The 25,184-nt window shown below is 48.5% G+C and overlaps 1 protein-coding gene across 1 annotated transcript in view; it reads left to right on the top strand.

Moving 5' to 3' along the window:
- XPO6 (exportin 6) overlaps positions 1-18,102 on the top strand; it is a 70,871-nt gene extending 52,769 nt beyond the window's left edge. Inside the window, exons 14-23 of the mRNA XM_065892274.1 lie at positions 1,962-2,106; positions 3,755-3,901; positions 4,806-4,995; positions 10,535-10,690; positions 11,669-11,783; positions 11,959-12,130; positions 13,536-13,697; positions 14,990-15,088; positions 15,239-15,469; positions 18,001-18,102. Of these exons, the coding sequence (XP_065748346.1) occupies positions 1,962-2,106; positions 3,755-3,901; positions 4,806-4,995; positions 10,535-10,690; positions 11,669-11,783; positions 11,959-12,130; positions 13,536-13,697; positions 14,990-15,088; positions 15,239-15,469; positions 18,001-18,102 (1,519 nt within the window). The remainder of the gene's footprint in view (positions 1-1,961; positions 2,107-3,754; positions 3,902-4,805; positions 4,996-10,534; positions 10,691-11,668; positions 11,784-11,958; positions 12,131-13,535; positions 13,698-14,989; positions 15,089-15,238; positions 15,470-18,000) is intronic.
- Positions 18,103-25,184: the final 7,082 nt, after the last annotated feature.

The following is a 25,184-nucleotide window of genomic DNA, read 5'->3' on the forward strand; positions in this document are numbered from 1 at the left end:
GCACAGGCTTAGTTGTTCCGCGGCCTGTGGGATCTTCCCGGACCAGGGTTCGAACCCGTGTCCCCTGCATTGGCAGGCGGATTCTTAACCACTGCGCCATCAGGGAAGCCCTGCTGTTTTTTTTCCTTGTGCTTCTCTCTGTGTACACAAGTGCACACACGTACAGTTTTTGTGTGTGAACTGTTTGAAAATAAATTGCAGACAACACATCACTTCACACGTATATCCTTCAGCATGTATCTCCTAGGAACATTCTCCTGTGTAACCATAATACCATTATCAACACTCAAAAACTTTCATAGATACAGTAATGTCAGTAAGTATGTAAGTATGTCTCCTGTTTTTAAGTGTATATGTATATATATTCCGTATGCAAATTTCCCTAATTGTCCCAAGAATGTCCTTTTTACATATATATCTATAGACATACATTTTTTGGATCTGAGTTCTAACCAATGAATCACACATTATGTGTGTCTCCTGTAGCCTAGACCAGTTCCCCAAATTGTGCATGTTTGGGAGGGGTGGGCTGGAGAGAGAGACTGACTTTCTGGAGATCCAGATCCTACTGATTTTTGTTTTTTTTTTTTAAGAAAATCTTAATCTGGATTTGTGTAGTTGTTTTTCTCTGTATTCGATTGAGGTTAAACGTTTTAGCAAGAATATGGCATAGGAGATGACATGTCCTTCTTGCATCATATCTAGAGGCACTTGAGGTCAGTTTGCCCTGGGATTGTTGATACTGAGTTTGATTTTTAAATAGTGTCTGCCTATAACCTAGCTACATCCACTGAAAGGTCCTAGAAGCAGTGACACTCCAGTAGCAATGCTACCTCTAGTACTCAGGCTCTTGGTTTCTAAAATGCATTCTCCATCAAAAGGAACCAGAGTTCCTTGGAGAAATGCTCCAAGTCTGGGGCAGGTTGACCCTGGAGAATCTTGTTGAGTCAGTGAGGAAGGTTAGGAACATATGAAAAGGATGTGGGGGCTAGCATGAAAGGGTTTTTCCTGGTCAGACTTGACATTGTGATCCTCAAGAAAGAATGAGGATGATAATGAGTTACAACATGTTGAGTATAAAGCATCCATATGATTTAAAAGAAAGAAAAAGATCAGGGAGGGAAAGCTGTTTTTTACAGAAGAATACAGCTAATGAACAGAAAAAGAAAGAAAAACCACTAGTTTGCAACCACCAGTGTAAGAATGATTTAGGCAGCGTTCCTCAATGGGTGTTTGTTGGGGAATGGTATATTTATTTAGAGTCTTACTATCACCCCAAGATTACTTACTAATTTTTTCAGAAAAGGGAGAAATAACCCATTTAGGTTTATTAGAAGGTCTGGTGTTTTGTAAGCTCTGAGACAACTGCCTCACTTGTAAAAAGATTGATTATTATCTGATGAATTGTGAGCTTTTATGATGTATATTTTGTTGTGTGTATGTGCAGTACAAAATTGGCAGAAACCAAACATAGTCTTTGCTACTTCAAGCCTCTAGCCAAATACCATGTATGGTATGATGGAAGCTTAAACTTGAGAGACTCATATCAATGCTTATTTATAAAGCTATAATTCCTGGTAGTTTTCTACATCCTGATTTGTAGTTATGGATATAAAATTTTTACTAGTTCCCAAGTCAACACATTATCACTTAAGTTCTTTGATTCTGTTTTTATTATTTACCATTCTCTCGGCTGAGCTCACATGTGTCACAGAAAGATTGAATGAGATCTGGTAGACATTTACTAACTGCCTTCTGTGTTCCAGGCAATGGTGGCAATATTTAGACGATGGGTTTTAACTTTTAGGTACTACGTGAGCAAGTAAATGGTTTCCACACTTCCACGCATGTCCTAGAATAGTAAATGTGATGGATGAAATTCTTCCCTCCTGTGGAAAAAAGTTTAGTGATAATGTATTTTGACCATAACCTTTAAAATCGCGTCTTCTCTCCTTTCGCAGGCACGCTCAGTCCCTGGCTGCTCTGCAGGCTTACTCTCACTGGCTAGCACAGTACTGCAGCGAGGCTCATCGGCAGAATACGCAGCAGTTTGTTACGCTCATTTCCACCACCATGGATGCAGTGACACCCCTGATCAGCACCAAGGTCTTGAAACAGCAAAGGCTGCACCTTTTCTCTAACTCCACGTCTGTCCTTCTGTTCATATACCCGTTTATTATAACATTAAAATACCACAGAGCATTAGACCCAATTCTTACCGCTGTGATAGAACTATGTATCATTTCATGTTCCTTATTAGTTGTAGTCCATGTAAATTCAAATATAACTTTTTTCGGTTCTCTAAGTCCCACATGAATACATGCTCATTGTCAAAAAGTAAAATACTGTTCAAATATACAGACTAAAAAATTATGGTACTCTTTAATCCCTATCTTCAAAGCATTTTCCTTTCCAAAGGAAGCATTGTCAACAGTTGGTTGTATATCTTTCAGACTTTTTCCTGTTTTCACATACTGCATACGTAAAAGTTTGTAGATAGTTGGAGAGATATCTTCAGATATCTTCTTTTGCTTAACAGTATGCCTCAGAGACGTGTCAAGCAAGTTCAGTTTTTCAAATTGACCAATGCTGTTCTGTAGTGGGGGTGTATAATGATTTTTCTGTTGATGGAAATTAGATCCTTGTGTATATATCCTTGTAGGGTAGATTCCTAGAAGTGTAATTGCTGGGTCGAAGGTTATATCCATGTAAAATTTGATAGATTCTAAGTCGTCCTCCAAGAAGGCCACCAATTTATATATCTAAAGCATATACTTTTTTTCTTTTCTTTCTTTTTTTTGGGGGGGTGGGGTAGTTTTAATCATACATGGCATCCTGTACCACAATTAACAGAACAATGTATTGTTTTCTGTAAATTTTTGTTGTGTTTGTAAATGAGTTATGATACCCTGTGAGGGGTTGTTTCAAAACTTACCTACCCATTGCTGGTATTTTACGTTGCCTCCGCTTGATAAAAAGTCACTCTGTAATGAATAACTCTGAAATGTGTGTACTCATGAATGTAGCTTTGTCCTTTTAGGTAGTTTTCTTAGAATAAGTGGGATTATAGGGTTAAAAGTTAGGGATATTTTGTGGTTCTAGGAAGTTATGTAATTTTTTTTCCTAAATTATTCTACGTGCCACTGACTCTTTGGTGTGTTGTTTTCACCACAGTCTTACTAGCATTAGGTCCTGTTTTCAAAGAGTCTTCTCTTTTGCTAATTTGAAAGGGATAGAATGGTACGTGAACCAAGGTTTTGATTGGCATGTTGAGGTGAAGGAAGTAGGCGAGCCTGGTGCGATTGATGGAGTGCAGAAAGCGGGGGCGGGGGGGCGCGTGGAGAGATCTTGGCTTGATTGGAGCAAGAAGAGCGAGATGAACAGTCCCCAGCTGTTTGGATGATATGCCAAGGAGTTTGCCATGTGATTTAAGAGCTGACGGGAGCCACTGTAGATTCTTGAGCTGAGAAGTGACTGAGCTCAAAGATGCCGGTGACTGAGAATGGGAGGAACTGGGGGGGCGGCGTCGGGGGGTGGTCCTGGCTTGAGGGCAGGAGCTATGGATGTGGCAAGGAAGGGGATGCCTTGTTGCTGGGCGTCATTATAGGAAAAGTTCTTTGAGCCAGAGCCTGGGTGGTATACTTTCGCATCCAAGAACCATATTTAGCTCGTGGCTGCCTCACTAAGTTCTTCTAATAACCAGTCTCACAGGAGATGTCGTGAGCTGACATATCATGTCCTCTTCCCTCTCCAGGTCCAAGACAAATTGCTGCTATCTGCATGCCATTTACTGGTCTCACTGGCCACCACTGTGCGACCCGTCTTTCTGATCAGCATCCCCGCAGTACAGAAAGTATTCAACAGAATCACCGATGCCTCTGCCCAGCGGCTGGTTGATAAGGTGAGGCCTCAGGGCTACCCTGGGGTCCCCAGAGCCGTGTGGCTCAGGCTCAGGGAAGCTGAGGAAGAAGAGTCTAGCCTTTCTTTTTGCACTTAGAGCTTACAGGCTGTGCCAACACCGATGGATTTCTTATATGCATGGCACCGATGCAGCCTCAGTGCTCTCTGGCATGACCTTCCTAACACAGTCAGTGTGCTGATTCACACATACAATGTTCCTCCCAAGAGGCCTGGAGATGATGCTGCTTTGAGAGCCGGCAGTTTGGCTGGTGTTGGGAGAGTCCTCTTTGCATTCTTTCTGGTTTAAAACAGTCTGCTTTTGTTGTTAAATGTTTGTTTCCTTAGGGTTGAGACACTCCAGACAAGTATATTCTCCTAAAATCCTCCGGGAGGCTCAGGCTAGAAGTTTAAAAACAACAAAACGGGGGTGGGATCATAGGGGTGTCAAAGCAGTTAGTTAAAAGCACCTGGGATGTGAATGCATTGCTTCTGACTTGACGCCAAGGGCACATTGACTGTAAGAGACTCTTACGAGCACTGTTCTGAGTAGCTTCTCGGAGGGTGTCAGAAGCCGGCAGCTGAGGGACAGGTTGGATTCAGTGTCTGTGATTTCTCCCTCTGTAATGCTTCAAGTACTGACTTAGAGGGGAAGTGTCAGCACTAAGAGTGATTGTTGAGGCTGGCCCTGAGATGTGCTAGACCCAGATTTGGTGTTTTTGCCTCAGTTTCTCTATTCTCCGTGGATTATCTGAGTTGGACCAAAGTCCCAGGCCCAGGTTTTAAGAAAGTAGCCTGAGGCCTGAGCTCACTGTGTGCGGTAGGTACTGAAGGTTGTGTCAGGCACAGCCCCTCTGCTGCCCACGTTGCTCGTAAACTTCTGATGGACGCCTTGGGGTCTCTTCCAGGCTCAGGTGTTGGTGTGCCGAGCCCTCTCTAATATCCTGCTGCTTCCATGGCCAAACCTCCCAGAGAACGAGCAGCAGTGGCCTGTGCGCTCCATCAACCATGCCAGCCTCATCTCTGCACTCTCCCGGGATTATCACAACCTGAAGCCCAATGCTGTCGCCCCGCAGAGGAAGATGCCCCTGGATGACAGTAAGTGGCCCCTAGGCAGGGACCGCCTGGGGAGGTGGGTAGGGCAGGCATCATTCTTCTTCGTGGCAGGTGGGATTTGCATCTGGGGCTCGTGGGTGAATTCATCTGTGCACACTCACGCAGCTGCTAAGCAGCAGAGTCGGCCTCGGGGTCGGATCCTGCTCACCCGTGGGACGCGGTGAACACGTCGGGTGGGCCTGTGTCCTGAATGCAGTTGCCCCGTCCCTTATTGAAAATGTCCAAAAGAAGGAAAACATCCATTCAAAGGCATTATTTGATGATGCTTTCCGTGGGTAAACATCCTACAGCGATTCTTGATCCATTTCAGATACGCAATCAAAGCAGTTCACTTCTACACACTGGGAAACGTGAAACTATCTTTTGAAACCGTTTCTAACCTTTCTCCAAATATATCTAAGAGGCTTTGAAAGAGCTTGGTATCTTCAAGTTTGATTGTTTATATTAAAGGAGGAGGGGAAAAAAGAATCAAGAGAACTCAATAGTTCAAGAAGAAGGCATCAGCTTTCTCTGAAAAATCTTCCTGAAATAACAAATATTGAAGAAATATTTTGAAAATACAGTCTATTTTCACAGAAAGAAAATAATAGAACATTGCTGATGTCAACAAAAATGCTTTGTGAAATGTTAGTCATATGTACTCAACATTCTTTAAAAAAAGCATTACTTTTATAATTAGAAATATTAACATATACTAATTGTACAAAAATACTAGAATGGTATACAGATGGAAAAAGAAACTCTTAAATCTCACCATTTTTAGTGTTTTAGAAAGTAACCTTTTTAACCGTCTTATTGTTGTCAACCTTAATAATAATATACCGTAATAGCCAATTATTTGACCAGCAAAAGTGAGTTTATTCAGGAATAGCCAGAGGAATTGCAGTTCTCAGGATATGAGGACTACGGCAGACCACAGGCAAATCCAAAGAACTAGGAAGGGGCACTTGCTTTTATAGGGTAAAAGGGGGAGTTGCTAGGGGCTGTGATAACCAGAGTCCATTGGAGGAACCTGGGAGTCCAAAGTTATAAAGACTTCTCACTGGTTAGGCTGCTACAGTCTGTGATTGGCTGGACTGTCTTCAGGTGGGAGAATAATTTTCTTCCTGCGGGATAAGTAGGCAACACCTTCCTATTTGTAGTAACTGACAATAATACGTGGTGGGGCATGATAGCTCCCCCCTGCAGACCTGTCCTGACTCCTGGTCTAGCTAAGGTTTAATTCCTCATTGTCTTCCCTTTTCTACTTGTAAGAATATTTTATAGTTATATAGCTGCATAAGAATGGCTGGCTTAGTGAGGGCATCCTGTGTGCCAGGCTCTTGCCTTGGCGATCTTACATCCTCATCAAATCTCTGGCTGTGCCAACATCAACCTTCAAAGTCTGGTATTTGTCTGATCCTCGTTCTAAGTGTTTTACATTGAGTAATTCATCTAATTCTAGTATCAGCTTTATGAGTTAGGTACTGTTAATTATCCTGATTTTATCCATGAGGAAACTAAGGTATGTGAAGATCAAGTAACCTGCCTAGGGGTTCCATACAGCTATTGTGGAATCATGTTTTATAAAGCTTAATGGTCTTTTCTCACTTTATCTTGCATGTACTTATATCAGGTAGCATAAGCTAGGTTATGCTATGTGGTACCAAACAACCCCCAAAGCTTAGGGGCTTAAATGCAGGGAAAACATCTATTTTCTTGCTCTTACTATATGTCCAGCTTGCGTCAGTGGTTTGGGGAGGTTGTTCTTGTTCAAGTCACTCAGGGACCCAGGCTGATGATGGCTCGGTTGTAGTCTTTGCTTACGTTGGGAAAGGAACATGGCGAATTGTGCAGTGGTTCTTAAAGCTCTTGCCTAGAAGTGATGCTTGTCATTTCCACTCCCATTTCATTGGACAGTGAATGGTTATAGGTCCAGGGCTTAACTTCAGAGGAAGTGGGAAGTGCGATTGCCACCATTTGAGGAAATATTTGCTGAATAGCATAATGATTTCCACAGTAAACGTGATGAAAAACATAGTTAACATTTGTTGAGTGTGTACTCTGTCCCAGGCACTGGGCTGGGAACTTTATATACGTTATTTCATCTAGCTTTCCCTACAGCCCTTTGAGCTATGTCTTATTATCCTCATTCTACAAGTGGTGAAATGAAGGCTGGAAAGTTTTTCCTATCCTAACTTTATACTTTGAAAACTTTCCAAACCTACAGAGCAATTAAAAGATTAAGTAAACGAGGGACTTCCTTGGTGGCGCAGTGGTTAAGAATCCTTCTGCCAACGCAGGGGACAGGGGTTCGAGCCCTGGTCCGGGAAGATCCCACATGCTGCAGAGCAACTAAGCCCGTGCGCCACAACTACTGAGCCTGTGCTCTAGACCCCGCGAGCCACAACTACTGAGCTTGCGTGCTGCAACTACTGAAGCCCACGTGCCTAGAGCCCGTGCTCCTCAACAAGAGAAGCCACCACAATGAGGAGCTCACGCATTGTAACAAAGAGTGGCTCCCGCTTGCCGCAACTAGAGAAAAAGCCCATGTACAGCAACGAAGACCCAAAGCAGCCAAGGAAATAACATGGTAGTAAAACAGAGTTAAACCCCCATTCCAACTAAAACAATATTGTAAATCAACTATATTTCAGTAAAAAAATTTTTAAAAAAGAAAGATTAAGTAAATGAGAAACTGGTATCTTTCACCAGGATTCACCAGTTGTTAATATTTTGCCACATTTGTGTTCTCCCCAAGCTCACACACACTTTTTCTTTTTAACTGAGCTATTTAAAGGAAGTTGGTGACATCAACACTTTATCCCTGAGTACTTAACCTTTATCTTTGAGAACAAGATATTCTCTTATATAACCAGAACACCATTAACACAGCCAGCCAAGCTGTGGAACATTGTTATAATAATGTTGTTTAATAATATAGACCACATTTAAATTTTCCCGAGCTGTTATCAAACTGTCCTTTTTTGCTTTTTAAAAAAGGATACCTTCAAGGATCATGAGTTACGTTTGATTGTCACATCTCTTTAGTTTCTTAATAAAGAAAAATATTCCTAGTTTTTGTTTGTCATGACATTGACATTTTTAAAGCGTCCGGACCTGTTTTCTTGTAGAAAGTCCCATAATCTTATTCTGTCTGGTTGTTTCCAGTAGTTTTTGGCAGGAATACCACCCAGGTAGTGACGTGTACTTCCACTGCATTGCTTCTGTTTATCCCATTATTGGCGATGCTCAGTGTGAGCACCAGCTTCAGGGAGTGTCTGCCAATCTCTCCACAATAAAGGTATCCCGTACCCCCTATCCCCCACCCCAGGCCTGGCAGGTGTACGTTGCTCTGGATCACAGGGAAAGTGGTGGTGTCAGGAGTGTGATTTAGGTCTGACTGGCTCCAGATCCGTTGCTCTTCACCACATTGCCCCTTTCTTCTTCTTTTTTTAAAAATTAATTAATTAATTAGTTTGTTTATTTATTTATTTTTGGCTGTGTTGGGTCTTGGTTGCTGAGCGCAGGCTTTCTTTAGTTGTGGCGAACGGAGGCTACTCTTCATTGTGGTGCGCAGGTCTCATTGCAGTGGCTTCTCTTGTTGTGGAACACGGACTCTAGGTGCGTGGGCTTCAGTAGTTGTGGCTTGCGGGCTCAGTGGTTGTGGCTCGCGGACTGTAGCACGCAGGCTCAGTAGTTGTGGAGCACGGGCTTAGTTGCTCCGCGGCATGTGGGATCTTCCCAGACCAGGGATCGAACCCCTGTCCCCTGCATTGGCGGGTGGATTCTTATCCACTGCACCACCAAGGAAGCACCCCCGCCCACCTTTTAAAAAATTATTATTAATTAGCCTTTCTTCTTGAAAGCAGTGTTTTTAATGGTTTTATAACATCCTATCCTGTGGAAGTACCAATTTACATATTTCCTATTTTTGCATATTTAATCCATTTTCCTATTATTACGTATTTAATTGTGCCTTTAGTTTTCCACTTGCACATTTTTGTGAATAAATCTTGGTTCTTGTTTAAATATGCTCACATCAGAGGTCAGATTTTGGTCTCTTGACTCTGTTTGCCTTTCCTGTGCTTTGTGTGTTCTTGGGGAAGCGTCTGCCAGGTGCAGTTTTCTGGCTTAGTGAGCGTCCGTGTGCTGGTAGTGTTGTGAGTGAATGGCTTCTTCAGGAGCTCAGTGTCTAGCATCCCTGTAACTAGCCTTGAGTGGACCAGGCCTGTTGTGAGCCATTGTCTTCTTTCATGCCCCGTCCTATGAGTGAGGTGGTGTCATCTCTCCACGTTTTCAGATGAGGAAACCGAGATTCAGGATAAGCAGAGTCAGGAGTCAAACCTGGTCCCAAGCACCTCTAAAGCCTGGATTCTTTCTGCTGTCCCCTTCCCTGGAAGCTGCTGCAGCCCTCACAGAGGCTGGTGGGCTCTGGGGGTCAGCGCCACCCGGAGAGCCCTAGCAGGTGGAGGCTGGCTCTCAGCCCAGCTCCAGTTCCTCCTCTGGAGCTCCGCCAGGGTCGAGTCTGTCAAGCTCAGGCTGAGCCCTGTGGGGCTTCTTGAGGCAGCCGGTGGGAAGAGAAACCCCACAGGTGCTGGGGAATGGTGACAACTTCCCTGTGCTGGATCTCCTGATATGTCAGGTGCTTTGCGAGTATCATTCTGAACCTTGTCTCTAATCCTCACAGCAACCCTGCAAAGGTGGGGGCTATTGGCCAACCCTGGTGTACCGATGAGGATCCTGCCCCCATGTGTAGCTGTGTTGACCGCATGCAATTCACATCCAGGCCCCTCTGACCCAGGCCCTTGCTCTGTCCTCTGAGATCCTGCCTGTTTGCTAGCCACTGCCTCTGTTTCCCCTGTGTGCTGTATGGAGTCATCAGTGAGCTCTTACATCAGGGGATTGTTAGAAGTATTTATTGTCAGTAACATATAATACAACATATATTACAATATAATAGAATGCAACATAATAACAATAATTATATGTAGTTTTTCAGGCCCTCAGGCCCAATAGACCAAGGATTGATCAGGCAGTTTATTCCTTAACACAGCAGCAGTAGATGTGCATGGCCGGTGCTTGTGTGGATTACCGGGCTGGAGCCATGTCTGCAGTTCAAGGAGGGTGTTTGATCTGCATGTGTCCATTCTTGCCTGTGGTGATTACCTTGTGACACTTAACATTCTCATTGGTCTATTCACCATCTTACAGTCTTGATTAAGTCCAAGGCACCTAACCTGAGGGACCTTTCATCTTCTCTGTGGACATGTTTCAGGTGGATAGAGGCAGAATAGAGGCAAAAAACTGAGCAGGCTGGCTGGCAGGCAACTGGAGTTCCGACAGTAAAAAGGGAACAAAAAAAGGAAGAAAAGGATGTAGAAAGAGAGATACAAAGAGAGATTGATAACTCAGTCAAGAGAGACTTCTGTGTGATTGTCCTCTGAATAACTTTGCAGGTTTCTTCCCCTTCCCTGTGTTCCCTCTTACCCTGCTTTATCCTCAGACAAGTCATAACAGACAACTTAATCTTGGTTTGCAGCCAAAGTGATTATCCACCAGACACTTAGTGTCTTAGAAGATATCGTGGAGAATATCTCTGGGGAATCCACCAAGTCCCGACAGATCTGCTACCAGTCCCTGCAGGAATCCGTTCAGGTCTCCCTGGCCCTCTTTCCAGCTTTTATCCATCAGTCAGGTAGGAGCTGGCCGCAGGCCTCACTGCTGGGTGGTGCTGACAAGGACCAGAGTAACTGCCTAGCTCTGCAGGGCAGGCCAAGTCAGTCGGTGGGGTTGGCCTAGATGGTGAAGGCGGAGGGCGGTGATGTCGTGTGTCGCTGAGTCACTTGGGAACATGAATGGATTGGAGTAAGAGGGACATTGCAGCGGGACAGAGAACTCTTCTGATAGTTCCACTTATTTACTTACATGGCAAGGTGGATTTTGCTGAGATGCTTCACCTCCGCACACTGTCACTGTCACTCAGAGAGGCTCTCTCTGGGTCTCTGGATGTACTCGCCTGGCTCTCGTGACCACTTACAGTGGTCTTGTCAGTCTTATGAGAGAAACATCCAGGGCTTTTCAGGCAGCAGATGTTCACCGATTGCCCCTGAGTGTGTGCAGTTCAAGCCAGAACGTACTGTACGAGATGATTGTTTAGATCTGGAAGTGGAGCCACACTAAATGGAACCAGTATTTTCTGCAGTTAATCTATTTAATAGCCCAGGGCCATGCAATCTGAGTACACCCTCACTGTCCACTTTCAGCCACTTGACCCTGGACCCAACTGCAGATTACCAGTCATAGAGAAGTGGCTGAAGCCCTCAGGGGCTGACCCAGTTCAGTAGTTGCATCAGCGAGTACAGAATAAACCCACCTGCAGTGAGAATTCTGCATGGCGCTGGGTGCCGGGCAGTGAGGGCGGCTTCGAGATGACCTTCGTTTCCTATCGTGAGCCATCAGGCAGAGTTCTCTGTACCAGAGCTGTTTTCTCAGCACATCCATAATCATTTCCCACTTTCCGTATTGGCTGTGATGGTGTTGGGGAAATTTCTTCCAGCAGGAAGCCTTAAAGAGAAAGGGTAGTGCAGATTGCAGAAGGAGGTGCATCAAGCCAAGGGCTTCTGTTTATCCCTGTGTACATGCCTCTGATCATTTGCTTTGTCCCTTTATTTAGATGTGACTGATGAGATGCTGAGTTTCTTCCTCACTCTGTTTCGAGGCCTTAGAGTACAGATGGGCGTGCCTTTCACTGAGCAGATCATACAGACTTTCCTCAATATGTTTACCAGGTAACCACAGACCCGCTGTGTCCAAGGTTTTCAGACTCCACATGAGAAGTGGTGCGACCTGGCTACAAAGTGTGGGACTTGTTGCTCCTTTCCTTCACTTGCCACAAGTGTTGGTTTTCATACTGCTCCCCAGAGAAACATTTTCTTGGCTACTGTGTGCTTTCTCTGTCTGCAGAGAACAGTTGGCCGAGAGCATCCTCCACGAAGGCAGTACTGGCTGCCGGGTAGTTGAGAAGTTCCTGAAGATCCTGCAGGTGGTGGTCCAGGAGCCTGGCCAGGTGTTCAAGCCCTTCCTCCCCAGCATCATCTCGCTGTGCATGGAGCAGGTGTATCCCATCATCGCCGAGGTATGAGGGGCTGGGGTGGTCCACTGTGCTGCCTCCTGCCTGAGATGGGGGACGGAATGAAATATTGAGGAAAATGTGTTGTGTTTTAAAGTTAATTTGTTAGTTATTTTATTTTTCTTATAAAATACTTTTTTTTCTGAGAAAGAATGCCATTAGCTTGATATGGTTTTTTTATATTGGTGGAGTTAATTAGAGCTAATCTGGTGTAGGCATAACAGGTTAATTGTCACAAGGTTGGCTGGTAAGTAAGATCAGTGTCCCATGGCAAAGAATTTAGAACTTCAGGTGAATACATGGTTTTCTCCAGCAAACATAACAAATGTTGTAGTAATAACACTTCATAACACTTTCCTATTAAGAAATTTCATGATCTCAAGGGTACAAAACAAGTTCTTAGAACCATTCACAGCTTTCATCATTAGAAAGCTCTTTGTCCTTCTTAGGAAACAGCCACTCAGCATGACAAAATTCAGAATAAATATATATTTAACTTAAGTTTTCTCTAATAGTTACGTAAATAAGGACTAACCTTCCTAACTGCCCAGACTAAGGCTTAAGTAAGTCCAGTTGCTTTGCATCATTAAACGACGCCTGCGCCCTCTGAGGATTCCTGCCGTGGAAGTTGGTGCCCCCGGTCTTGATTTAACTTTAATCAAAGCTGAATTAAATAGATCTGGGCCTTATCATTTTTAATTCTGCTGAGACCTGTGGAATAATGTGACCTGTCATGCTCTTCAGCGACTTGGAGATTTTTGGATAAATGTGAAAATTATTGCTGAGCCTGCCTGCCTCAGCCTCTCCTCTTGCCAGTGAGAAAGGAGACAGGCTGGGAGAGCACCTAGCGCCACACAGTGCCTCCCCCGAGGTGCTGCTTCCACCTGGAGGCCCTCTGATGCTGCTGTCGGTGGTTTCTAAGTGCTCTTTAAACTCCTTTTCTATAGAGGGCAGAACCTCTTTTAAGCCTTCTTATTTGTCTTTATCCTCAGAGGTTGCATAAGGCCAACAGGTTAGCTGGGACAGCTTTTTTTTTTATACTGGCAAAGGAACAGCACCAAGAAGATGTGACAGATCAGATCAGCTGCTTGCTCAGCCGGAAATCCATATTCCTAATTGTTTTCCATTTAGTAGCCTTTTTTTCTTAGCTTAAAAAGCTGAGTGCTTCCATCAGAAAAAGGGCCCCTTGGCACCGACCCAGGCATTCTGTGTCTCAACTGCGGCCATGTCTCTGCCGAAGAACTCCTCGTTTGAACTGCTGGCCCACAGGGGGCTTGACAGGACGAGAGTGAGGGTGGAAAGCCAACACGCTGCTGGCTGTTAGGAGGCATCTCTCAGGCCTCTTTGCTGCTCTGGGCCCAGGCTGTGAGTGGCTCCCTGAAGGTTTGAGGGTCTGTGTGTGTCTCCACAGCGCCCCTCCCCTGATGTGAAGGCTGAGCTGTTTGAGCTCCTTTTCCGGACGCTCCATCACAACTGGAGGTACTTCTTCAAGTCCACCGTCCTGGCCAGTGTCCAGAGGGGGATTGCTGAGGAGCAGATGGAGAATGAGCCTCAGTTCAGTGCCATCATGCAGGTAACGTGGCAGAGCTGGTGAGGCTGCCTTGTGATCCAGGAACAGACAGGCATCATTCTGGACACCAACTGGGTCCACTGGCCGATTGTCCCTTGCTTTGCTTCTGTGGCATATGGTCCCACTGCCTCTAACGTGGCCACTGCAGCAGGCGCCACACGGTGGCACTTTGAAGGCTCGTGGTCTTGGGTCTGAAGCTCAGCTCTACCTCTTAGTACTTATGAAGTTAGTTAACTTCTTGGAGCCTCAGTCTCTCCATCTGTAAAGTAGGGATAATAGTGCCTATTTCGTGGGTTTGTTGTGGGGTTAAATGAGAGTGTACACAGCGTTCCTGGCACCCAGGATGCTGGATACGTCTCAGTTCCCTCTGCCTTATAGCAGAGTTGCCCCACGTGTGAGGAGGCTGCCCACGTCAGGACCACCGGGGGCCCTCCTTACCTGCAGCAGTGTGTTAGTTGATCTGCATTTTTGAGAGAGGATTCTGGCTTGTACTGTGTTGGGAGAAGCACTGCCCTGTGATTGTCTCCCTTTCTGATCAAGTGCAACTGTTAAACCCTAGAGAGTGAGCTCTGGGGGCTGAGCACACACCACTGTGGCTATAAGACCCCCTTCTCATAGCTTAGGAGCCCAGGGACGGAATGATGAGGCCATCACCGGCTTATTCTGGGGAGTATCCTGCCCACCACTGGGTTTGCATTTCATTGGCCTCCCCCACTCCTCCTCAGTCACTTTCTGTGGGAGCAGGGCTCTTTGTGTTTGGGGTGGGGGGGTGAACTGGAAACTTCCACAGCCCAGAAACTGCAAAGCAGTTTTAAAATTTGCTATTGCTTAACCCCAAGGCAGAGGCAGCCAGGTGTGAAGGAGCCTTCAAGGATTTGTGGTTTTTAAGATCTGGGATGCCAAGGAGAGGGTGGTTTATGGGCGAGTGGTTGGCTTGAGGCGGGGAGGGCAGCCTCTGGTATCTGCTAAGATGGCTGAGGTGCTTGCCTAGAGGTGTTAGCTGCTTCCTTCAAAGACAGATCCTGTGAAGGTGTGGAGGTTTATTACAAAAGGTGCAAGATGAGACCAAATAAGTGAGGCCCAGTGGGGAGGACTTGGGAGCTCAGACTACACAGGAGCGTGCCAAAGATCTGACCAGACAGGCCGGGAGAATGAGGCGGTAGGTGCCCCCGCCCTGCGTCAGCATGGGGAACTGCCGCCAAGTGTCAGTTCTTTGGGCGTAGGGAGGTGCCCTAGAAGGGCTGGATCTGAGGGTGTTGAAAGGCTGCTTATAAAATGGTGGTCTTATTTCCTAGGCTTTTGGACAGTCCTTTCTCCAGCCTGACATCCACCTATTTAAACAAAACCTCTTTTACTTGGAGACTCTCAACACGAAGCAGAAGCTGTACCACAAGGTAAGTGCCCCAGCTCTCAGATGAAGGTTTCTTCCTCAGAGGTGTCATGGGCCCAGGCCGAGGCCACCCTCCTCGGGTCAGTGGCTGCGGAGCACAACAGGAAGTAGGCAGGGAGCCCGCCCGTCCGCTCACCCTGCTTTCTGTCTGCAGAAGATCTTCCGGACCACCATGCTCTTTCAGTTTGTGAACGTGCTGCTCCAGGTCCTGGTTCACAAGTCCCACGACCTCCTGCAGGAGGAGATTGGCATCGCCATTTACAACATGGCCTCTGTGGACTTCGATGGCTTTTTCGCGGCCTTCCTCCCAGAGTTCCTGACCAGCTGTGATGGTGTGGATGCCAACCAGAAAAATGTGCTGGGGCGGAATTTCAAGATGGATCGGGTGAGGAGAGAGAGGCCAGGCTAAAGGGAGGGCAGGCGTGGGCTCTCAAGCCTGGCACCTGTTCCGAGAGGAGGGGGCAGGCTGCCTCGCGCGTGCTTTGTGCCCCCGGCGGCTCCACTGTAGCTCGTGTGGCTCCTGGATGACTCGGTGCCGTGGCTGGATTGAGGAGCACACGCTGTCCCCCAGTGGTGGCCTCTGCAGCACGTATATTCTTCGTCTCAGCTACTGGGCCCGGTTCTGGCCCCAGCCGTCCGCCTGATTTGTCTCAGCTTCTTTGCACCCTGTCGAGCCCACCTCTGACTGGGGCCCAGCTCTTGTTTCCTCTGGGTTGTGAGCCAGTACAGCCAGGACTTGCAGACAGGCCATGAAGATTGATGCCTGGGAGCCCAAGCATCAGGGTTTAGCGGTGGTGCCCTGGGCTCTTCCAGATGCCAGGCTCAGTGGGGCTGACCTGCTGCCAGGCCCTGGGAGGAGCCTCCCAGTGCCCACCCAGAGACGGTCAGGTGGGCTGTTGCGCCTGGGCATCCCCTTGAGTGGGAACTGGGGTGGTGAGGTCTGTGGATGCACGTGAAGCCATCGTTGCTAGTGTGTCTGGGTCCCATGGTGCCCAGCCTCTCCTGTCCTGAGGCCTCGTTGCTGGGCCCTCACCTGTCCTCCTCCTTCCAGTTTCAGCTGCTGTAAGTCTTGGCTGTTCGCCCGCCAAGAGGCTCTTCCTGGAACTTTTCCTATCGAATAAGTAATTTTCGTCTTTCAGCCACTCACACTTGATGCAGTGACACCTTCTCTTTCTCCCACATCCTCTTGGTGGTGTTGACCTGACCGCCGTGCGAGAACAGCCCATCCACGTTCCACTTCAGCGTCCAGGGTTGCGTCCAGGGTTGCGTGTTGCTCTTGCTGGAGCAGACTGTTCGTCTTCCTTGCTTGTCTCGTCTGTGATACGTGTCGGGGTCGTTCTTTCTTAGACTCAGCTCCTGTTTTCCCTTGTCTTGGAAACTTTCTCTCCCTGGCGTTGATCTTGTTTTCTCCTGAGCTTCGTTAAGTTCACTTCAGCCAGTTGGGTGTTTTGTCATCCTTATCCTGGAGGCCAAATCCTAATATTTAATGATCAGTTTCTAATGATGTCATTCTCAGTCAACTTCTTGATTTAAAGCAGTGGTTTTCAAAGCTATTGATAGGTATGCATCAGAGCACCTGGGGTGCTTATTAAAAATGGAGAAGTATACTGCCATGTTCCATTCAAGACTTTCGAATTTGGCATTTGGGCACCACTGATTTTAAAAATATCCCTTGGTTTGTTTTCTTGAGGATGAAATAAGTAAAGGAATCAGCGCCTTCATTCATTCATTCATCCATCCACTGTGTATTTGAAGCTGGCTGCTTCTCCAGCCCTGTGCCAGGTGTCCAGGAGCTTCTGCCTCCCTGCCTCTAAGGAGTCCTGCTGGGAAGATGGGCAACAGCGCCCTCTGTGGACCACACTGAGCCAAGCACCGTATTTGCCTCGGCTTTTTTATAGCCTTCCGACAGCCTTCTGAAGTGTAGGTCCTGTTGTTTAACCCCACTTCACAGAGGAGCCCAGGCTCAGAAAGGGCAGCAGTTGGTTGGCAGTTACAGAACTTGGGATTGGTGGAGCCAGGAAGCGGGATCTGGAGCTGGGGCTTCTGGCTCCAGAGCCTGCCCTCACTGTCCACAGGCGGGGTGAGCCAAGGGCCTCAGAGAGCTTGGAGCAGAGGCAGCGACCTAGCCCACTGGAGCCAGGAGATAGGACGTATCCGAGTGGCCTTTTTGGAAGAGGCAGGCTTTGAGCTAAAGTTTGAAGAGGAGGAGAGGTTAGCCAGGTGGCCTAGGGGGTGTGGACAGGCACCGTTGATGTTACTTTGCCTGTGGACCTGCAATCCAGCCTTCAGTAATCCCAATCCAAAGATGAAGAAGCAGACCTCGGCTGGTCCTGTAGTGGTCCATGGTTGAATTTGGGCTTCCTGCTGTGAGGGGCCTTCTCTGTTTGTATTCTGCAGCCTAGCAAGCTAGGTGTCATGAGACATATGGGCCACTGTGACTCTTGATTGGCAGGGCCTGGGTGGAGAAGGGTTCTGCAGATGTGGCTCGGCCGGCCGTGGTGGAGGGGAGCCGTATCCGTGCTCGGGAGCGAATCCAGTCTGGATCCCCTCCCGTCCTGACTGTGTAACCTGGGGCAGGTTTCTTAATCTGTCTGCGCTTCGCTTTCTTCATCCTTCAAATGACGGTACTAACAACCTGCACCGCAGGCTGGCAGTGAGGATTAAACAACTTCTGTCTCTGAATTGCTTGGGACAGGGCCTGGCACGTGGTGGGCACTAGGGCAGTATCAGCTGTTGTTCTTTTTCTCCCACCGTGCCTTCGCTGACACGTGGGGCAAGACTGAGTGAGTGAAGTTTCGCGTTTTGTCAAATGTTCTCAGAGCTCCGGACGCCCTGTGGGACAGGAGTGGCTGGTGGGGTGGGGGTGATTTTGGGTGTTGGGTGCGGCTGGGCTGCAGCTGTGCCCCTGCCTTCCAGGACCTGCCCTCGTTCACCCAGAGCGTGCACAGGCTGGTCAACGACCTGCGTTACTACAGACTCTGCAATGACAGCCTGCCCCCTGGCACCGTGAAGCTCTAGGTGTGGCCTGCTCACCGCCCAAGGGACGTGGACTCCTGCCGCCGCCACCTGCACCACCTCCGCCTGCTGCCACGGGTGTCTCCCGGACGGGCCTGGGCCACTCCTCGGCTTCTCACGCCCGGAACGGCGTCGCCTGCCCTCGCCCCCCTCCACGCTCCTCTCCTGCCACCCACCCAGCAGAACTGGCTCCGGGGTGTCCAGGGGTTTGGAGCAGGCAGGGATCATGCGGCCAGGTACCAGGGAGGCAACGGGAAACCCTGTGGGGTGGTCCGTGCAGATCATGCGTGTATCAGTCACGAGGCAGAAATGCCAAGGACAGCTGTGACAGTGCCACCTTCTCACCATTCCACCTCCCCACCCCTCCCGGCCCAGCCGGCTGAGGAGAGGCATGATGTTGGAACTACTTCGGCACTTCTGTCAAGCCTCTCCCTCCCTCCCCCTCCCCCTCCCCCTCCCCCTCAATTGCCTTGAAGTCTCTGCTGTTTGTCAGAGATTTGCAGACCCATGGGGTTTTTTTTTGTTGTTCTTGTTTTCTCATCATTCCATTGTGATACTAAGAAACTAAGAAGCTTAATGAAAAAATAAAATGCTTATGTTGTTGTTATATAAACGCTGGTTAGGGAGCTTCTTTTCCACTCAAAACTTCCTCAAGGGCCAGCATCCAGGTGAAGGGGAGAGTCCTGGCAGGGTGCTGGGCAGCAAGGGGTGAGGCCTGTGTCGGTGCCCTGGGGGAGCCCCTCCGAGGAGGACCAGCTGACATCCCATCCTCTTCTCGACAACATCTTTATAACAGTGGGAAGACGCAGGGTCCCTGTTTCTCAAGTTCAGGGACGGTGGGGGACTTGGTCTGACAGCTACCCTAGTGGTGGAGGTGGGCCTGGAGTCCAGGTGGTGTCCACACCCCTGCTTCTCAAAACGTGGGCTCCCACTCCTCCCCCTCCCAGAGAGTGGACCCCTCGACAGACTGAAGTCTCGCCTGAGGACAATAGGGAGGTGAAGGTCTCTTAATGGATTGTCTGAGAATGGGGGTTGGGGAGGGGAGGGGAGGGTGTAGCTGTGTGAGGGGCGAGGAGTGGGTGGGACCCAGGGCTTGCTGGTGTGTCAGAGAGGTGAGGCCTTGACCAGTTGTTCATGTGAAGAAATGACACTTGTCCTTGAAGTTTCTAGGATAACGGATCGGCAGCTCCTCCTGCTCTAGGTGTGACAGGGACTGGACAGACAGGACTGGGGTTGCTTCTAATGAGGAACACCACGCCTGACAGGAAGAGGTTTGCTCACCTGAAAGTGAGGGTAGGGGTGTTATGTGAAGGCTCATTGACAGAACTGGGGAGGGAGTTGGGGGCTGATGGCTTCTACTTCTGAGGCCTTTCTTTATAAGAATAACTTTGGTGGGGGTGGGGATGTAGGCTGGATTTGAGCTACGCGCACACGTACACATAGCCCCTTGCTCCGCGTCAGTCACAGCCTCCCAGCTGCAGCTAGCCCCAGTTCAGAGTTCATAGAGGAGGGAATTGAAACTTCAGTCGCTCTTCAACAGAAGGGAATTAGCATCCAGTTATTCCTGGGCTATAAACACCACCTCACCTGCCTGCTAGGCAAGGCCAGGAGCGCTGCCTGTGCCCGAGATAATGAAAGGGCTTTTTGAATGCCTAATGACCGAGGGGGTGAGGGGAATGGGTTTGGTCGCCTGTGAGCCCCACCCTTGGATGGAACACAAGGCAGGACTTGGGATGGTAGAGGAAAGGCCTTGAGGAGTAAGGTGGGCTGGGATGGAGGATTTTTATTCTAAGACTGATGGACGCGGCCCCAGCTGCATGGATTGTAGTGAGCTCCCAGTCCTTGGAGGTGGACAAGAAGAGGCTGGGTGACCTGCAGGAAGGGTTCCTCCCCTGGGAGGGAGGTCAGACAGGTCTTGATCCGATTTCTCTTGACTGCAGCGCCCCACATAGGGTCTGGTACAGAGCAGGCCTTAGGACGCCTGGGTGGAATTGGATAAGTTCTCAGGCCCTTGGCAAATCCAGAAACTGTCTTTGTGATCTGAGGAAGGGGATGGGGAAAGGATAGAGATGGACAAGAGGGAGCCTTTAGGTCAGTCTCAGCTAGGGACAGATAATGGCTGGGGGTTTTCAATGAGGTGGGCTGCTTTCCCTGCCACCTTTGGGTGCAAGGAGTTTGCCTCGGCTCCATTTGACGCCCATGTCCTGCTGTTCCTCTGGTTTATGTCATTTACATCCGCCAAAGGCACAGCCGCTGGCTTTGGGAAGGGTTCTGATGAAATTTTCTGGTTTTCGCAATTTATGGCATTTTCCTCCATTGCCTACCATTGGCCTCACACAATGGAGGGTTGACATTTTTTTAACAGCCTTTTTTCCCCCTCCAACTACAAAATGTAGAAGAATATGTAAAAAATGCAGAAAAAAAAAAATAGGGTCATCTAATCCCAGTGCCCAGAGAAAACCACTGTTAGTATTTTGGTGAATTTTCTTTCAACATTTCCCTATTTGTCTGCAAACATGTATGATTTTCCTTTTCCTTTTTTTTTTTTAAATAGAGGTCCTGTTTTTGTAGTCTCCTTTTGATTTATTTAACCTGACCATTTTCTCATGTTGTTAAATATTCTACTAAAACATGGTTTTTAATGGTGGATGGTATTGTAATTGGGAAGAACAAATCTGACTCCATGTTAGATCTGTTTCTTTTACTTTAATCTTTGTGTTCTGTTGCCTTTGCTTCCAGTTAAGAATGTTGCCCATAGCCTGAAATATACAGGACAGCCTATTCTCAAGGCTATACCTTTTTTTTTTTTTTTTTGCGGTCCGCGGGCCTCTCACTGTTGTGGCCCCTCCCACTGCGGAGCACAGGCTCAGGACACCCAGGCTCAGCGGCCGTGGCTCACTGGCCCAGCTGCTCCGCGGCATGTGGGATCTTCCCGGACCGGAGCACGAACCTATGTCCCCTGCATCAGCAGGCGGACTCTCAACCACTGCGCCACCAGGGAAGCCCCCCCCCCTTTTTTTTTTTAATTGGCGTATAGTTGCTTTACAATCAGCTTTATGTATAGATACATATATCCCCTCTTTTTTGGACTTCCTTCTCGTTTAGGTCACCACAGAGCATTGAGTAGAGCTCCCTGTGCTACACAGAAGGTTCTCATTAGTTACCTATTTTATACGTAGTATCAACAGGTGTATATATGTCAATCCCAATGTCCCAAGGGCTATACCTGTTAAGAGTATTACACTTTTCTGCTCATACAGAGATAAAATGTTGCAGAACAGAGAATAATACTTGGCTTGTTGGAGGTTTACAGGAACATGGTGACCTGACCTATGGGGACAAAGGATTCCTGCACCAAGAAGTTTGTAACAACCAGCCACACCCCTCCCTCACCTTTTAAAATGCTTTGCTGCAAGCTTTCAGGTAGTTTGGGGTCACGCCCCCCATCTCCTTGCGTGGCCCTGCAATAAACCTTTCTCTGCTCCAAACTCTGATGTTTCCGTTTGGCCTCGCTGGGCGTCAGGCACACAGACTTGCAGTTGTTGGCAGTATTCTATCATATGGCTATACCGTGATTTGTTTATAGTTTTTCTTATTACAAATGATGCTGCAGTGAACGTCCTCGTACATAAATCTTGGTACTTGTGTGATTATTTCCATAGGTTCAGTTCCTACATGTGAAACTGCTGGGTCAAATATTTTTGAGGCTTGTGATATCACTGGGGCCTGACTTCTATTCAGAAGAAGGATGAAAGTTACAGACTTCAGAGTTGCAAAATGTCTGAGCTGTAAGGCTCACTGAGACCATTTGACCAAATCAGCCCCTAATTTTGTGGATCGTGGGGACCCTGAGCCCCAGGGCCTCCTGGCTGGCTAGTGGCAGCCTAACCAGGCCTCCTGCCCACTTCTGAGCAACATTAGTGTCCCCAAGTGACACCTCTGCCAGGCAGCTGGGACCAGGGAGAGGGACCTTGACAGGAGCCATGGTTGGTGATGGCTCGTCAATTTTACAGACTTACCAAATGCCTCCATAAGCCACGTGCTTGAGCTGCGAGGGAAGGATTTGGAGATTAATAAGACACAGCCTGTGTCTGCAAGGAACTCACAGACCAGTGAGGAGAAAGGCAAACAGATTGTTGCAGAATCTAAGTACTTAGGACTGTGATCAAGGTTAGGAGTCCAGAAAATGGACAGAGGGTTGTAGAACTAGGGGATCAGGGGAGGCTTCATTACAGGTGACGATCATCTGAGCAGGTCTCGCCTCTGGGCGAGTGGGCAGAGGAAGGCTGAAGACACCTTGTGACGGCATCTTAAGGCTGGCAAACAGGCTGGCGCTGACTGGAGACATTTGAATATTGCCATGAAACTTTGGTGGACAGATGGGTAGGATGACTATAATTTTTTTTTCCCCAAACCCGGATGTCTTGAGTGAAAAGAGACATTATCACAGTAACTCTGGGGCGACAGGTGTAAACTGGGACTTCTGTTCTCCCTAGCCCTGGAAGAGAAAGTGTCTGGCCCTGGGAGGCTTGTAGTGTCTGGAAGACAGACGATCCCTGGCGTCCTTCCTTTCAGCTTCAGGTGCAGCTGCCTGGCTCATCAGGAGGGATCGACTCTGAGCTGGTCCCCAGCACTGAGGTAAACATGACGAGCACCATGGTATTCTGCACAGCCAGCATTTTGGTGGTTGCAGTTTGACCAGTTTGGTTCATCCCCACACCAGCTCCAAGGGAAAGCTGGGGTCTTCCCTGACCCTCTGGACCTGAGCTGGCTGCCCTCCTCCAGATCCTCCACTCAGAAGCTCTCCTGCACGCCCCTTGACAGCGAGGCTTCCTTGCTAACCATACGGCGCCTCTGTCCCCCGCCGGGATGAGATCTCCTTGAAGGCAGAGGAACATCTGTGTCCCCAGCACTCAGTGTAGGGCCTGGAGCAGGTGCCCCCAAAACACTGAGTGCGTGAGCGTTTTCCAGATGTATCTAAATGGGTTTTTCCTCAAAGGAGGAAGCTGGAGTCACACTGAGGTCTCTCCTGGCGCTAATTTTTAACACAATGAAGCTGCGTCCTTGGTGTCTTCTCAGAACGCCTGGCCTTACTTTCAGGCTCCTTAGGGAAAAGCGCTTGAGAGAACGGCTCTTCAGTGAAGGATTTCTTCAGCTCAGGGACTCCCTTTTCCGCTCTTCCCTGTCTGCATCATTTGGAAACATCTTTTAAAAGCCATGTTAATTGATTGGCTCGGGCCCTAGGTGGGGTGGTGGGTTTCGCCACAGACGTGGGTTATGCGGCCTCCTGGGTCTAAGCCGAGAGCCCTGTGTGGTGCCCGCAGTGGGGGGCAAGGAGGGTGAGAGATTAATTATTTAAACACATCCAGCAGCTCCAGTTTTCCTTCTCTTTATTGTGCAAACAATACATGTTCCTTTCAGAGAAACAGAAAGAAAATAGAAGTTTCTTAAGTCATTATAATGACTCAGTGGGTGGCCTTCCAGACCTTTCCTTCTGTGTACGTATATGCACACACCTCTTTCAGGGTGTACAACATGATGTTATGTGTGTGGCAGGGTTTTGCCCCCTTAGGCCTCTGTGCATATACACACACCTTTTGGTGGGTCACAAACCCCTAGAGACCCCAGCTGTCTGGCTGTTTCTGCCTGCCTAAGCCATGACGGGGACCAGTGAGGTAGAAGTGCCCTCTGGAACATTGTAGGAGGTAATCTGGGCCCTCGTCTCTTGGACCCACGTTGGTGTCTGGAGTTAGCTTGGGGCCTGAGGCTAGGACTCGTCCAGAGGGGCGGCTCCTTCCGGAAAAACCAAAACAGATACTGTCCAATCTCGGAGCCCTTGAGGAAGGCTTACCCTCACTTTGCCGAGGTGGGGCCTAAGGTCCAGAGGATGTAACCAGCCCATGCCCTGCCTCTCTCTGCCCCAGTCCTGAGCTCCCCTGGAGTCGCTGTGACCTTGCTTCCAGCCTCTGACGGCCACTGGAGTAGAAGTGTTTCGGACTCCAGAGAAGGATGTGCACAGCATCTCCAGCTTCCCCCTGCTGAGCCTACCTGGGGAGGGGCTGGGAGCCCCGAGGACACTCTGGGGGCTGTTACTACCTTACTGATCTGTACTGTGGCATTTCCAAAAATAGTTCCCGCCTCCCCCGCTGCAGGATGAGACAGGCCACCACTGCCTTCCAGACGCTGCCCAGGGCTTGCTTTCTGCAGGCACCCACCCCAGCCCTTAGGATCTGCTGCTTTCAGGGCAAACGCTAACAGATAAGGAGACTGAGACGCAGAGAGGGGAAGTGAATTTCCCAAGGCCACACGGCAAGTCATTGGCAAAGCTGGGGTCCAGATTTAGGTCTGTGTGGTTCCAGAGCCTGCGTCCTTTCTGCTATGCCTGTGCTCACGGAGGAGCCAGCCTCCGCTCAGCCTCACTGGGGAAACGGCATGCTGAGGGGCCTTGGAAGCTTCTGTGCTCCTGTCAGCCATTCCTAAGCTCGTTTCCTCCCGCCTCCCTCCCTCCCTCCCCTCCTCTCTTTCTGTCTCCCTTCCTTCCTTCCTTCCTTCCTTTCTCTTTCTTCCCCTCTTTTTCTTTCTCTCCCTTCTCTTTCTTTTTTCTTTCTCTCTCGCTTTCTCTCTCTTTCTTTCTCTCTGTTTTTAAATATTTATTTGGCTGCATCAGGTCTTAGTTGTGGCACGTGGGACCTTCGTTGTGGCCTGTGGGATCCTTAGTTGCGGCATATGGGTTCTAGTTCCCTGATCCGGGATCAAACCCCGGGCCCCCTGCATTGGGAGCGTGGAGTCTTAGCCACTGGACCACCAGAGAAGTCCCCTAAGCTCATATTCTGCTGAGCCGAGGAGACAGGACATTTGTCACTGTCACCCTTGAACTTGAAGGACATTGAGGCCCAGAGGGGTTATGTGGCTTGCCTGAGGTCACACAGCTTGTAAGTGGCAGGGCGGGAAACCAGGTCTATGGGATTCCAAATTCTGTTCCCTGCCAGAGGTGCTGTGGCTGCTGTGCCTGGAGTCGGATTTGTTCTTCCTGAGAGGAAGTGCTTGTGGATGGAACTGCTGGAGGAGTCTCAGAGCCTGAGCTG

The sequence above is a fragment of the Phocoena phocoena genome, chromosome 15, assembly GCF_963924675.1.
Source record: "Phocoena phocoena chromosome 15, mPhoPho1.1, whole genome shotgun sequence".
Lineage (NCBI taxonomy): Eukaryota > Metazoa > Chordata > Mammalia > Artiodactyla > Phocoenidae > Phocoena > Phocoena phocoena.